Source organism: Symphalangus syndactylus, chromosome 11 (genome assembly GCF_028878055.3).
Source record: "Symphalangus syndactylus isolate Jambi chromosome 11, NHGRI_mSymSyn1-v2.1_pri, whole genome shotgun sequence".
Lineage (NCBI taxonomy): Eukaryota > Metazoa > Chordata > Mammalia > Primates > Hylobatidae > Symphalangus > Symphalangus syndactylus.
The window spans coordinates 53048021-53061171 of record NC_072433.2 but is presented as its reverse complement, the minus strand read 5'-3'; the positions used below and the strand labels follow the sequence as shown (position 1 = coordinate 53061171).

The 13151-nt window shown below is 40.4% G+C and overlaps 1 protein-coding gene across 1 annotated transcript; it reads left to right on the top strand.

Moving 5' to 3' along the window:
• The first annotated feature begins 6234 nt into the window (after positions 1-6234).
• LOC129457595 (vomeronasal type-1 receptor 3-like) lies at positions 6235-7175 on the top strand. The gene is given in 4 exon segments (XM_055232951.2): positions 6235-6288; positions 6290-6608; positions 6611-7003; positions 7006-7175. Coding segments are annotated over 4 exon segments (933 nt in total). The 3' UTR covers positions 7173-7175.
• Positions 7176-13151: the final 5976 nt, after the last annotated feature.

Genomic DNA, 13151 nt, shown 5'->3' with positions numbered 1-13151 from the left:
TCTTTTTCTTTTGTGAGATGGAGTTTTGCTCTTGTCACCTAGGCTGGAGTGCAATGGCACAATCTCGGCTCACTGCAATGGCACAATCTCGGCTCACTGCAAGCTCTGCCTCCTGGGTTCAAGCGATTCTCCTGCCTCAGCCTCCCAAGTAGCTGGGATTACAGGCATGTGCCACCACCCCCGGCTAATTTTGTATTTTTAGTAGATACAGGGTTTCACCATGTTGGTCAGGCTGGTCTCCAACTCTTGACCTCAGGTGATCCGCTCGCCTCGGCCTCCCAAAGTGCTGGGATTACAGGCATGAACTACTGTGCCCAGCTATTCTCTTTTTCTTTACAACTTTTTATATTCGCTGTTTTATCTTTTTTTATTTCTTCAATTTGAAACAATCTTTAAGTAACATTTAACTAGACAGAATTGCTTTTTCTCCAAAAACACACATTTCATGCCTTTACAACTATATTCACCCAAAACATACTTTGCTTTTTATACACTCTAGATACATAATTGTTTTTCTTATATCTAGCAGTTTTAATTACATATATTAGCTACCTAGCTGACAACTGGCAGCACATTCCAAGGTTGCTGGTACTTCTGGTCATCCTTGGCCTTTCTTCTGGTTCTGCCTTTTGGTGTGTTCCATAAATTTCTTCATTTGGAGAAAATTTCTCACAAACAAAGTTTCACTCAAGGCATAGACCATCTATTCGTTTCATTTTAGCATATCTTCTGAAGATCATCTTTGTGTCTCATAACCAAGGATATTTATTCTTTCCAAATTTGTTTTTTCCCTTCTAATGGACTGTGGCAACTTCTCCTTGTGCCAATTTGGAGTATAGGTGAAGAGTAACACACGTTGGTGTAGCCTGTTCCAGCATCTCCAAGCAGTAGGTCTTTCCCTGGACTGTTCACAGCCTGTTATCCCCTGTGGGCCTGGATAGGAGGGGTCCTCAGATAGTCTCAGGCCACACACATCACCAACTGAAGGAATTACTAAAACAGTATGTGACTGTTTTTTAGGGACCCAGGGAAAGTGGGTCAGATGTAGGCGATAAAGTGTTACTGAAGGCAGTCACATCTCAGCTCACCAGAAAACAGGCTGTGGGCTCTTAGAACAGGTTACAATGTGTACTGAGCCAGTAAAAATGTTATTCATCAGACAATAGCCAAAGCTACTCTATTCAAAGGTTGAATATCCTCCCTCCACTTGTGGAAACACCATCTCTGTTTGTGCAGCAAAACACATGGGGAGACAAAGGCTCAGACACCCCAAGTCCACATTTCTACTTTTGTCACTGCTGTCTTATCAGTGACATTTTCACATATTTTATTCTGTCTTAAAATTTCTATTCCACTCATTTCTATTTCTATTCATGAATCAACAGGGCACTATTTTAATTCCCACATTTTAATAATTTATAATAGGGTGAATTCATTCTTTTTTTTTTCCTTTTTTTTTATTTTCGAGACGGAGTCTCTCTCTGTCACCCAGGCTGGAGTGCAGTGGTGTGATCTTGGCTCGCTGCAACCTTCACCTCCGGGGTTCAAGCGATTCTCCTGCCTCAGCCTCCCAAGTAGCTGGGACTACAGTCACGTGCCACCATACCTGGCTAATTTTTTATTTTTAGTAGAGATGAGGTTTCACCATGTTGGAGAGGCTGGTCTTGAACTCCTGACCTCAGGTGATCTGCCCACTTCAGCCTTCCAGAGTGTTGGGATTACAGGTGTGAGCCATTGTGCCTGGCCTTTTTTTTTTTTTTTTAAATTTCAAATTGTCCATGGAGTTTTTTGTTTATTTTTCATAGCAATACATTTTTAAGATCTTCAGAACACAAGCCCATCGTATTATATTTGGGTCAAACTCAACATACACATTTCTTCAAAGATTATTGACTTCTCAATATTATTGAATTTTCTTACCCAAACATTTGGTGTCATTATTTTTCATTTGTATAAGTCTATTTTCATGTTTTTCAGAAATCTTTTACACCAATTTCTTACTAAATTTATTAAACATAATTTTCTGTAGAATTCTGCCAATTTTTTTTTGCACTGATGAACATAGTCACATGACATTCTCATTCATTCTATTAATGTGATTAATTTCATCAATGAATTTCTTAATATTGAGTCATACTTCCCTTTAAAACATAAAAGGCGATTAATTATGCATTAATATACTGATGCAATGGTTTCTAATATTTAATATTTTTACTCTTAAATGTATGTGTCCTGCTTGTCTATAGTATTCTTTTTTTTTTTGAGACGGAATCTTGCTCTGTCGCCCAGGCTGGAGTGCAGTGGTGCCATCTCAGCTCACTGCAAGCTCCACCTCCCGGGTTCATGCCATTCTCCTGCCTCAGCCTCCCCAGTAGCTGGGATTACAGGTGCCCGCCACCACAACCGGATAATTTTTTGTATTTTTAGTAGAGATGGGGTTTCACCATGTTAGCCAGGATGGTCTGGATTTCCTGACCTCATGATCTGCCCGCCTTGGCCTCCCAAAGTGCTGGGATTACAGGCATGAGCCACCGCACCTGGCCTTGTCTATAGTATTCTATATGGCTGAATCTAGGCAAGGTTCTGGTGTCACCTTTATATACCCTTCCAAAAAACGATTTCAGGAAACACTGACCTCTCTATAACTCTTGAGTAGTTTAAGTAGCATTGGTTTATTGATTACTTTTTCAGTAGAATTTCCCTCTCAACTACATAAACTTGGTGCTTGTGTGTGTGAGAGGAAATTCCTTATTAAATGTCTTTGTTTCTTCTATGAATATTGCTCAGTTTACAGTCTATCTCTATTGAGTCACATTTTGATAAAACATATATTCCAAACACACACACACACAAACACACATATGTATATATGCAATCTACATGTGCATATCAATTTGCATTGAATTACACAGATGTCTCTCTTTTGTCAGTGTTGAACCTCATGTTCTTCCTGGCACTGTAATCTGTTGACAAATCCTTCTCAAGTTACTTGTGTGATCCCATCTCTCTATTCATAATTGAATGATTGTTCATCTAAAGAATTTGGGGAGTAACAGAAAATTAGAGTTTCAGCAAAAACACATCCCAGGAGGCACAGAATCCAGCACCCACCGTGCTTCACTGTCATCCCCTTCTGTCACAGACTCCACATTTTCTGCTCCCTCCAGGAGAGCCCCCGTCTGCCTCAAAGGATCATGGAAAAGCAGAGCCTCTCCAGGCACTGCCATCTCTCTGGAGGTGCTGCAGGGAAGTTGTCAATTACCCAAAACAGGTAATTGTAACTGGGACAAAGTTTTTCAAAAATATTTTCAATTCCCCAAGTGTGTACTGTCATTGTTGCCACAGATAATGTATAATTGCAGTTCTGTGGGGCGGTGAGGTCACAGGATCCCGAGCCCGTATCTCAGACCTGGCCACCTCCCTCCACACACTTGCTGGCTGTCCTGACAGTCACTGGGTTCCAGAGCCCGGCAGCAGGGAGGCGCCTGATGGGTGTGTTACACTTTGATCTATGAGAGAGCACCTGCAAGGGGAGGAAGTTGTCAGGAGGTGGGGTAAATGCTCTGGTGTGGAAAGGGAACTTCACTGAGCCAAAAACTGACCAGTGGGGAAAGGAAATAATTGCTGGGTCATGGGCTAAGTTGTGGAGGGGGAACAAAGTTCTAAGAACATGAGCCAGTCCCCAACTGTGTGTGGCTCATTTAACTTAACAAAATCATCGTGCTTGTCATTGTTGGTTTTTGATACAAGAAGCCAAAAATCTGTTTTTAAGTTTTTTTTTCATTTTATTTTTCTTTTTTCGTTTGAGGTGGAGTTTTGTACTGTCGCCCAGGCTGGAGTCCAATGGCACGATCTCAGCTCACTGCAACCTCTGCCTCCCAAGTTCAAGCGATTCTTCTGCCTTAGTCTCCTGAATAGCTGGGATTACAGGTGCCTGCCACCACGCCCGGGTAATTTTTTGCTTTTTTAGTAGAGATGGGGTTTCGCCATGTTGGCCAAGATAGTCTCAAAGTCCTGATCTCAGATGATCCGTCAGCCTCGGCCTCCCAAAGTGCGGGGATTACAGGCCTGAGCCACCGTGCCTGGCCCCCAAAATCTGTTTTTGTTGATCCTTCTTGTCTAAGATCTCCTTACCTGTTAAATGGGAATAGTGCATTTATTTTAAAGTTTACTAGAATAATTTGGAAATTAATCCGCTAGTTGTTCTATCATTTCCACAAGAGTCAGAGAGATTTCAAGATGAGTGGAAGCATTTCTACAGTTCCTTCATGCCTGTGAAAATGTATAAGATGTAGCTGATTAAATTAACTTATTCTTCTCAAAAGTATTAAACGTAGGGCTTTAACCTACTCTGGACGTATAAAGTACCTAATGGAGACTGTGACGGGTGGTGACAGGAAACATCTGGTCTCACTCAACATGGGGAAACCCTGTCTCTACTAAAATGCAAAAAAATTTAGCAGGGTGTGGTGGCATGTGCCTGTAGTCCCAGCTACTCGGGAGGCTGAGGCAGGGGAATTCCTTGAACCGGAAGGCGGAGCTTGCAGAAAACTTCTAATATGAGGTTTTCATATTAGAACAAAAGCCATGGATTTCAGTAGTTTTCTGAAGTAAATTATTTGGTAATATTTACTCTGTCTTCAAAAATGTTATAAAGCCATTCTTAGGCTCAATATTCATCTTAGTAACACTTAATTCAGTGAATAATTTTCCCTACCTCGAGTTTTCCTTTTAAATAATAGGCTTATATTTTGATATGTGTAACAATTCTGACATTAAAATAATTTTTCTTTTTTTTTAGGTGGAGTCTTTCTCTGTCACCCAGGCTGGAGGACAGTGGTGGGATCTTGGTTCACTGCAGCCTCCGCCTCCGGGGTTCAAGCAAGTCTCCTGCCTCCGCATCCCAAGTAGCTGGGATCACAGGTGCATGCACCACCATGCCTGGCTAATTTTTGTATTTTTAGTAGAGATGGAGTTTCACCGTGTTGGCCAGGCTGGTCTCGAACCCCTGACCTCAAGTGATCTGCCCATCTCAGCCTCCCAAAGTGCTGGGATTACAGGTGAAAGCCACGATGCCCGGCCTGAAATAATTTCATTTGATATTTTTGTATTCATAAACAAATACTAAATTTCTCTGCAATTAATGACAACCTGGTTCTCCTTTACAGTGTTTTATATCCTACCCATGTCCCTTGTCCCCTTGCTTAGCAGCAGTCATTTCTGTATCCTTCTTGGTTACAATGAGAAAGAATCTTCTTTTTTAATTTCAACATGAAATCATTTAAGCATTCAATAAATTTCATTTGGTCTTGTATGATTATTCTTTTAGGATTATACTAAATCAGTGCATCTATATTCTACTTGGATTTCTGAATCATTATAGGTGATATTTGCTCATGAAATAAGCAATTAGATTTAAATGAGAAATTGCCACAATCAAAAATTAAGAAAAAACTATAACCAGGTTTAAAGAAAGTGTCAAGATATACAACATAAAATGTGTGAAACATTAGAAAAGCATAGCTATGTCCAAGGGTAAGACACACAGTAATTAAACACATTGTCCAATTTTGATTCTGCCTCTTACAAAGAAAAGTCATTAAGCTTCCCTGTGTAAGAGCTCCTTACCTGTAAAATGGAAATAATAAAGCACTTATACCACAGAATTATTGTAAAAGTTATATGTAAAACATTAATATAGTAGTCTTCTCGTGGGGATGTATATGTTTTTCTTTTTAGAGCAAAAATCTTATTTAAAAAACAAGGTCTGGTCAGGGATTGTGGCTTACGCCTGTAATCCCAACACTTTGGGAGTCCGAGGTGGGCAGATCATGAGGTCAGGAGATCGAGACCATCCTGGCCAACATGGTGAAACCCTATCTCTACTAAAATACAAAAAAATTTAGCAGGGTGTGGTGGCATGTGCCTGTAGTCCCAGCTACTCGGGAGGCTGAGGCAGGGGAATTCCTTGAACCAGAAGGCGGAGCTTGCAGTGAGCTGAGCTCATGCCACTGCACTCCAGCCTGGCGACAGAGCGAGAGTCTGTCTAAAAAAAAAAAAAAAAAATAAGTATTAAAAATAAAAAAATAAAAAAAGGGTCTAATAAGAAAATGTCTAAGTTGGAAACAATGGTAAGTGGACAATAGTGGATTTTATTTGCAAAAGTGAAACAGACTTTATGTTTCCACACAGGGTTCTCTCACTTTGTAATTATCAGACACTGAAAAATGACAAATGGCCTCCAGGGATTTTGCAATAGGCATGATCTTCTTATCTCAGATCTTCTTATCTCGGATTCCTGGGGAATTTCTTTCTTCTTTACCACTATAGTTTCCTTTGTTTCACCAGAGGTATGTTATCGTCCACAGATCTGATTCTCAAGCCTCTGACCGTAGCCAACTCCTTGGTTATACACTCTAAAGGAATCCCACAAACAATGGCTGCTTTTGGGTTGAAAGATTCCCTCAGTGATATTGGATGCAAACTTGTGTTTTATGTTCACAGAGTGGGCAGGGCTGTGTGCATTGGCAACGCCTGCCTCCTGAGTGTCTTCCAGGTCATCACCATCGGCCCCTGCGAATTCAGGTGGGCACAGCTTAAACTACATGCTCTAGATACATTAGGTCCTTCAACATCCTGGTCCTGTGCTGGATTCTGAACACGCTGGTAAATATTACTGTTCCTCTACATGTGACTGGCAAGTGGAACAGCATAAATAGCACAAAGACAAATGATTATAAGTATTGTTCTGGAGGAGGTAGGAGCAGAATTCTACAGTCATTACATATTGTCTTGGTATCATCCCTTGATGTTTTGTGTTTGGGGCTCATGGCCTTGGCCAGTGGCTCCATGGTTTTTATCCTGCACAGGCGCAAGCAGCAGGTCCAGCACATTCATGGGACCAACCTCTCCCCCAGATCCTCCCCTGAGCCCAGAGTCACCCAAAGCATCCTGGTCCTGGTGAGCACCTTGTGTTATTTTACTTGCTCTCCTCCATCTTTACACATCTTTTTCCTAATCCCAGTTGGTGGCTGTTGAACACCTCGGCACTGATCACTGCCTGTTTTCCCATGGTCAGCCCGTTTGTGCTCCTGAGCCGCCATCCCAGGATACCCAGGCTGGGCTCTACTTGCTGTGGAAGGAATCCACAGTTTCCTAAGCTGATCAGATAGTTCTTCGATTTATGTGGATTGTTTTCTTTCTGTACAATGAATGGCCATTTGTTGATTTCTTCCTGCAGAAGGTTAAGCACCACAATTGGCAGTCAATTGCAAAGTGTGTGTAAGACTCAGAATCTGTCTTTGCCCTTCAAGGATTTTTCATGTATCATAAACGACAGTTACAGATGAAATGTTTTGCAAAGTGCTTTCATAATTTTCATTTTGTTAATGTTGCAATGGAGAAGTTTAGAGGCAAATTATTCATTAAATGTGGGCCTCTAATAATTTGTAACAATGCAACTTTAAACCAATTAATAAAAAATGTCATGGAATTAACTGGGCACAGCAGTGTAAGAAAAGTTTAATGAAATAAGCTTTAAGTGATGATCAATGAAGAAAGTGAGAAGAAAGTCATAGTTCACGCCCTTTTTTGTTTTGAATTAACCTTCATTTTTTTCCCATTTTCAAGTTGTAGAATTTTCTTTTTGTCCTTGATGATTATACTTTATTTTAATGAGACTAGTTTTTGATTATTTAAAAATAATTCTGTCCTTCTGTAATTTTTCTGATGTGTAGATCCTACGTTCATGCTTCTTATACGAAGATTTTCTCTCTTTTGGTTTTGAAGGAGCATTCTCTGCTCCTTCACCTGAACGTTCAGCTTTTTAATCCAGAGTAATTATATAAAACTTGGTATTTATCCAACATATTCTGTTGTTTATATGTTTTTGTAATTTATGCTTAATATTTTGAGTTTCAAATTTTTGCTATTTATATGATTCTACTGTTGTTTCTTCTATTTTTGAATAAAATCTAGATGCATACTTTTCTAAAAGGTGAGAAGGAAAAATAGAAGTTCTACCACCGGGCCTGGGATGGAGTTGGAGGGAAAATAATGTTATCAGATCCTTCAGGATGTTAAAGACCAGGTTTTGTCATTTTACCTTAAATTCATTTTTTCTTTAATGAATGCAACCTTTTTTTTTTAAATTGCAAGTCTAGTCGAATAGACCAAATGTTCCTACTTCTAAAATAAGCTACAAGTAATCTTTTTCTATGAAAATGCTGTGACTTGGTGCCACAGCTAAACTTTCTCTAATAGCAGCAGTATCATCAGCCCATGGCAGCAAAGAAATGCTAATTTCTGGCATCCCAGGGGCTGCTATTGAAGCAACTTCATAAAGCATGCAGATATCTATTCTGCTGAAGTTTCAAACAAATAAAAATGATCATTGTGCTTGTGGGTTTCGTACCTTTCAATATATACATAAATGATGGCAAATTAACAAATAATAGCAGGTCCTTGATTTCCAATAAAATCACAAGGCAGAGTGTTGGCAGTGAAAAGAAAAATGTTTAGATTGGAAAAAAGTTACAAAATGGTGTTGGCATTCACAGAAAAGATCATGTGGAGATCAGATCCATATTGACTAAACATTGAAAATTCAGCTACAATCCAAAGAACCCTGTCTGAGTCCAAAGGCATGCATGCTAGCTGATGGAAATGCGGGACTCTGACGGTATCTTCTCCAGAGCAGAACAGTAATGTCTCACTGGAATAATCACGAAAGGGTGAATGAGCTGCCATCATACTTCTTTTTTGTAATTCAAAATAAAAGAAACACAAGCACAGTGTCAGAGGCGTTCAAACCAGAGTGACTCCATTTTGAGTGAGGGCTAGGAAAATGAGGCTGGCCTCTACATGTTCATGGTTAAGGGAACAAATAATGTTTACTAAACAGATCCAGACTTGGGAGTGTCCGGATATGCTGATATCTGGAGAACAAAGGCATTCCTAATTTTGCTTTAAAGATAATAATATTGATTCTTGCAAAATATAGTAATTAAGAAAATTAATCCTTTACCATAAGTCCTTGTAGCAGGGCACATCTCCCCAAGATCTTTTTTTATCCTGTATATATACAAACACTGTACCTAGGGCTGACGCCTTCCTCCTCTTACTCTCAGGAATGCCCTGCTCGGTCTAAGGAGTAGCTGTCCTTTTACCATAATAAACTTCCTTAATAAACTCGCTTTCTTAATAAACTTGCTTTTGCTTTACACTGTGGACTCACCCTGAATTCTTTTTTGTGTGATATCTGAGAAACCTCTCTTGGGGTCTGTCAAGGACCCCTTTCCTGTAATAACAGGACAAAATAAATTACAGAAGATTGGACAGAGAAAATATAGAAATTCGCAATAATGGCTGGGTGTGGTGGCTCACACCTGTAATCCCAGCACTTTGGGAGGCCGAGGCGGGGAGATCAATTGAGGTCAGGAGTTCGAGACCAGCCTGGCCAACATGGTGAAAACCTGTCTCTACTAAAATACAAAAATTAGTCAGGTGAGGTGGTGGGCATCTGTAATCCCAGCTACTGGGAAGGCTGAGACAGAACAATTGCTTGAACCTGGGAAGTGGAGGTTGCGGTGAGTCAAGATCATACCACTGCACTCCAGCCCGGGAGACAGAGCAAGACTCCGTCTGAAAAAAAAAAAAAAGAAAAGAAAATTCAGATTGTTTCCTTTCTTTGCTTCTGGTTTTACAGAGACTCCTTTCTGAACCACCAGGAAGGTATAAAAATTGTCTTGACTCAGGGCCTATCCTGGTAGTCACTCCTCATCAATGGAGTCACACATTTTGCTACTTCTGGTTTGAGAACATTCCATGTTATGCATTCAGATGACTCTGCAGACTCACTGTCAGTAGTTATTGTTTGCAGATTTCTTCTCATTTGGGCTGAGGCTTCCCTCAAAAATTCACACACTGAAAACTGGCCCTCTGGTCGCCCTGTGTGGGCCTCCCGCTTGGCCGCAGCCCCTCTCTGCCTGGCTCTGCGCTCCTGCCCCCCAGGCCTGCAGCTGCGCTCGCCACCCAGGCTTGCGTGGCGGGTGGCATTTTACCTTAAATTCTAAAAAGAAAGTTCTGTGAAATCTATGAATTTTTTGTGGGAGGAGAGTCGTCCATTTCAAATATTTTAAGGTAAAAATGGACGCAGTGGTCTGGGTGGAGCGAAATGAGCACAGGACTGTAGAAAGAGATTCTCATTAGAATTCGACTCACAGCTGATGAATATGAGACTCATCAAGAAAACTGCCTAATTTTCGGGACCCTGTGAGGGTAGAATATGCTGTATTAGCAAGAATCCCAATTAGCCTGTTCAGAAGAAATAGCCATCAGGGTGACCTCTGGGAAGTGAATCTGGCGGAACCAGTCACTGTCCGTGGAGGAGCCGACGCCAGGGACTCTGGGGAGGCTTATGCTTCCCTTTTTCTGGGGAGTTGGTGGCAATTGCTGCCTTGAAATACTCAAGGGAGCCAATCTGAAGCAATCATAATACAAACGGGCTAATCATGTGGCTGAAGCGAAAAATTTCCACAGATATTTTCTTTTTTTTTTTTTTATTATACTTTAGGTTTTAGGGTACATGTGCACAATGTGCAGGTTTGTTACATATGTATCCATGTGCCATGTTGATTTCCTGCACCCATTAACTCGTCATTTAGCATTAGGTATATCTCCTAATGCTGTCCCTCCCCCCTCCCCCCACAGATATTTTCTTATTATTGTTAGGTAAAGCAGGTAAAATGTCTTGAAAATTCAAATATTTGAAAAATACAATGCAGAAGTTTGGTCCAATGGACATATATCGAAACTGGGCTACGTATCACATTACTCAGCAGTATGGAATGACTGAAATAATGTAATCACAGAGGGAGCCTTAACGAATGTAAAATATTTTAATCATAGAGATTAACCTTACTACTATTAAATAATAATATTTTGAAATAGTTTATGAAGCAATTTAAAATACTAAGCCTAAAAACTGAGCAATATTCCTAATTAATATTTAGAACTTTTCAGATGAAAAGACAATAAAAATTCTTCATATTCAAGTTGTGCACTGTATTTGTTCAAAAGCAGAGAAAATTAGATGGCTGCAAATTCAAATACGACAATAGAAGATGCCTGACAATATGTGTTTTTGAAATTAAATTAAAAAAAGAAGCTTCACCTTGGTCAGGAGAGGTGGCTCATGCCTGTAATCCTACCACTTTTGGAGGCTGAGGTGGGCGGATTACCTGAGGTCAGGAGTTTGAGACCAGCCTGGCCAACAGGGTAAAATGCCATCTCTACTAAAAATACAAAAATTAGCCAGGCGTGGTGGTAGGGTCTGTAATCCCAGCCACTTGGGAGGCTGAGACAGGAGAATTGCTTGAACCTGGGAAGCGGAGGCTGCAGTGAGCCCAGATCGCACCACTGCTCTCCAGCCTGGCTGACAGAGCAAGACACTATCTCAAAAAAATAAATTAGAAGCTTAGCCTAAATAATGTGTTATCATAAAGTATAATGTAAGTAAAAAATTTAGAATAAGTATTACATGGAATATAATAAAATAAAATTAATGATGAAATAGAGCTTACTGCAATGTAAATAAAAATGTGTAAACATATACTTAATATTAAAAAATAAACAGTATTTAAAACTTCATGGAGATTTTTAAAAAGTCTACATTCCAAGACAAACAACTTTACGCTAATAAATTAGAAAACTTAGAGGAAAAAGTGATTTCTGTTAAATAATAAGATACCTAATACATACATTATGTCAAAACTTAAAACTAAGGAAGTGTAAGTCATGGATTTGCATGTATAATTAATATACAGGTACACAGAATGATTGAGAAGGATTCATTTCAGAAATACAGGACATGCCACTGAGAGAATCAGCTCATATTATGACATGAAAAATTAAATGAGATAACAGCATTCATTGAGTAAATCACTTCATGCCTTTGTAATTTTTATAAGTGAATTAACTTAGAAAAATATTTTACCAGAGAATGTTTTAATTATTGGTGATAAGAACACATGAGGATATAAGAATAAAACATAAATGGCCAGTGAGCACGTGAAAAGATATTCAGAATTCTTATTCATTAGGGAAATTCAAATCAAAACCACAATGAAGTGTTAGTTCACACCCACTAGGATGGCCATACTCAAGAAAACAGAGAAATAGAACTAATAGAATGAATATCTATATCTACATCTATATGTCAAGGTTTACATATTTTTTCACCCACGTGTGCGTGGGTGTGAGTGTGTGCGTGTATGGAATAAAGCTATTTACAGTAGTGTCTTAGCAGAAGGCCTTCCCCAGCCCCCTCCAGGCTCTGGATTAGAGAACCTTTTTTTTTTTTTTTTTTTGAGATGGATTTTCTTTCTTGTTGCCCAGGCTGGAGTGCAATGGCACAGTCTCGGCTCACTGCAACTTCCGCTTCCCGAGTTCAAGCAATTCTCCTGCTTCAGCGTCCCAAGTAGCTGGGATTACAAGCACCCGCCACCATGCCTGGCTAATTTTTTTTTTGTATTTTTAGTAGAGACGGGGTTTCACCACATTAACCAGGCTGGTCTTGAACTCCCGACCTCAGGTGACCCGCCCACCTCGGCCTCCCAAAGTGCTGGGATTACAGGCGTGAGCCACTGCACCCAGCTTAGAGAACCTTTTGCTCCTGCACTCACTCCAGTCCACCAGTCCAGCACTCATCCTTGCTCACAGTGTGGTGTGCCTGCCTTTCACCTAGGGAAATGGAATACATTACCTCATCAGCACTTCTTTGTCAATCTCTTGTCTCTGCTCTGCAGACTTTTGAGCCATGATCTGAGGCGTGAATGTGATGGGTCACTGGGTTTCTGACAACCCAACACCTGGTTCTGCTCAGGACAGGCCAGACCCACATGACATCACACCCACTGCACGAACACACATAAGGAGGTGTGGTGTGACTGTCCAGGTGGGATTAGGGTGGTGGCCAGACATTGATTGGCTTGCTCTTGGCTGCCAGTGTTACCTTTGAGTACCTCCTCAACACGGCCAAAGGTGATGGTGTTGAGGGCTGACCCGATGTCAGCAGCTTCAGAAAAACCTATCATTCAAGATTTTCTGGTGCCAGAACTATAGGAAATTGGGATCAGCAGGATAACACTAGG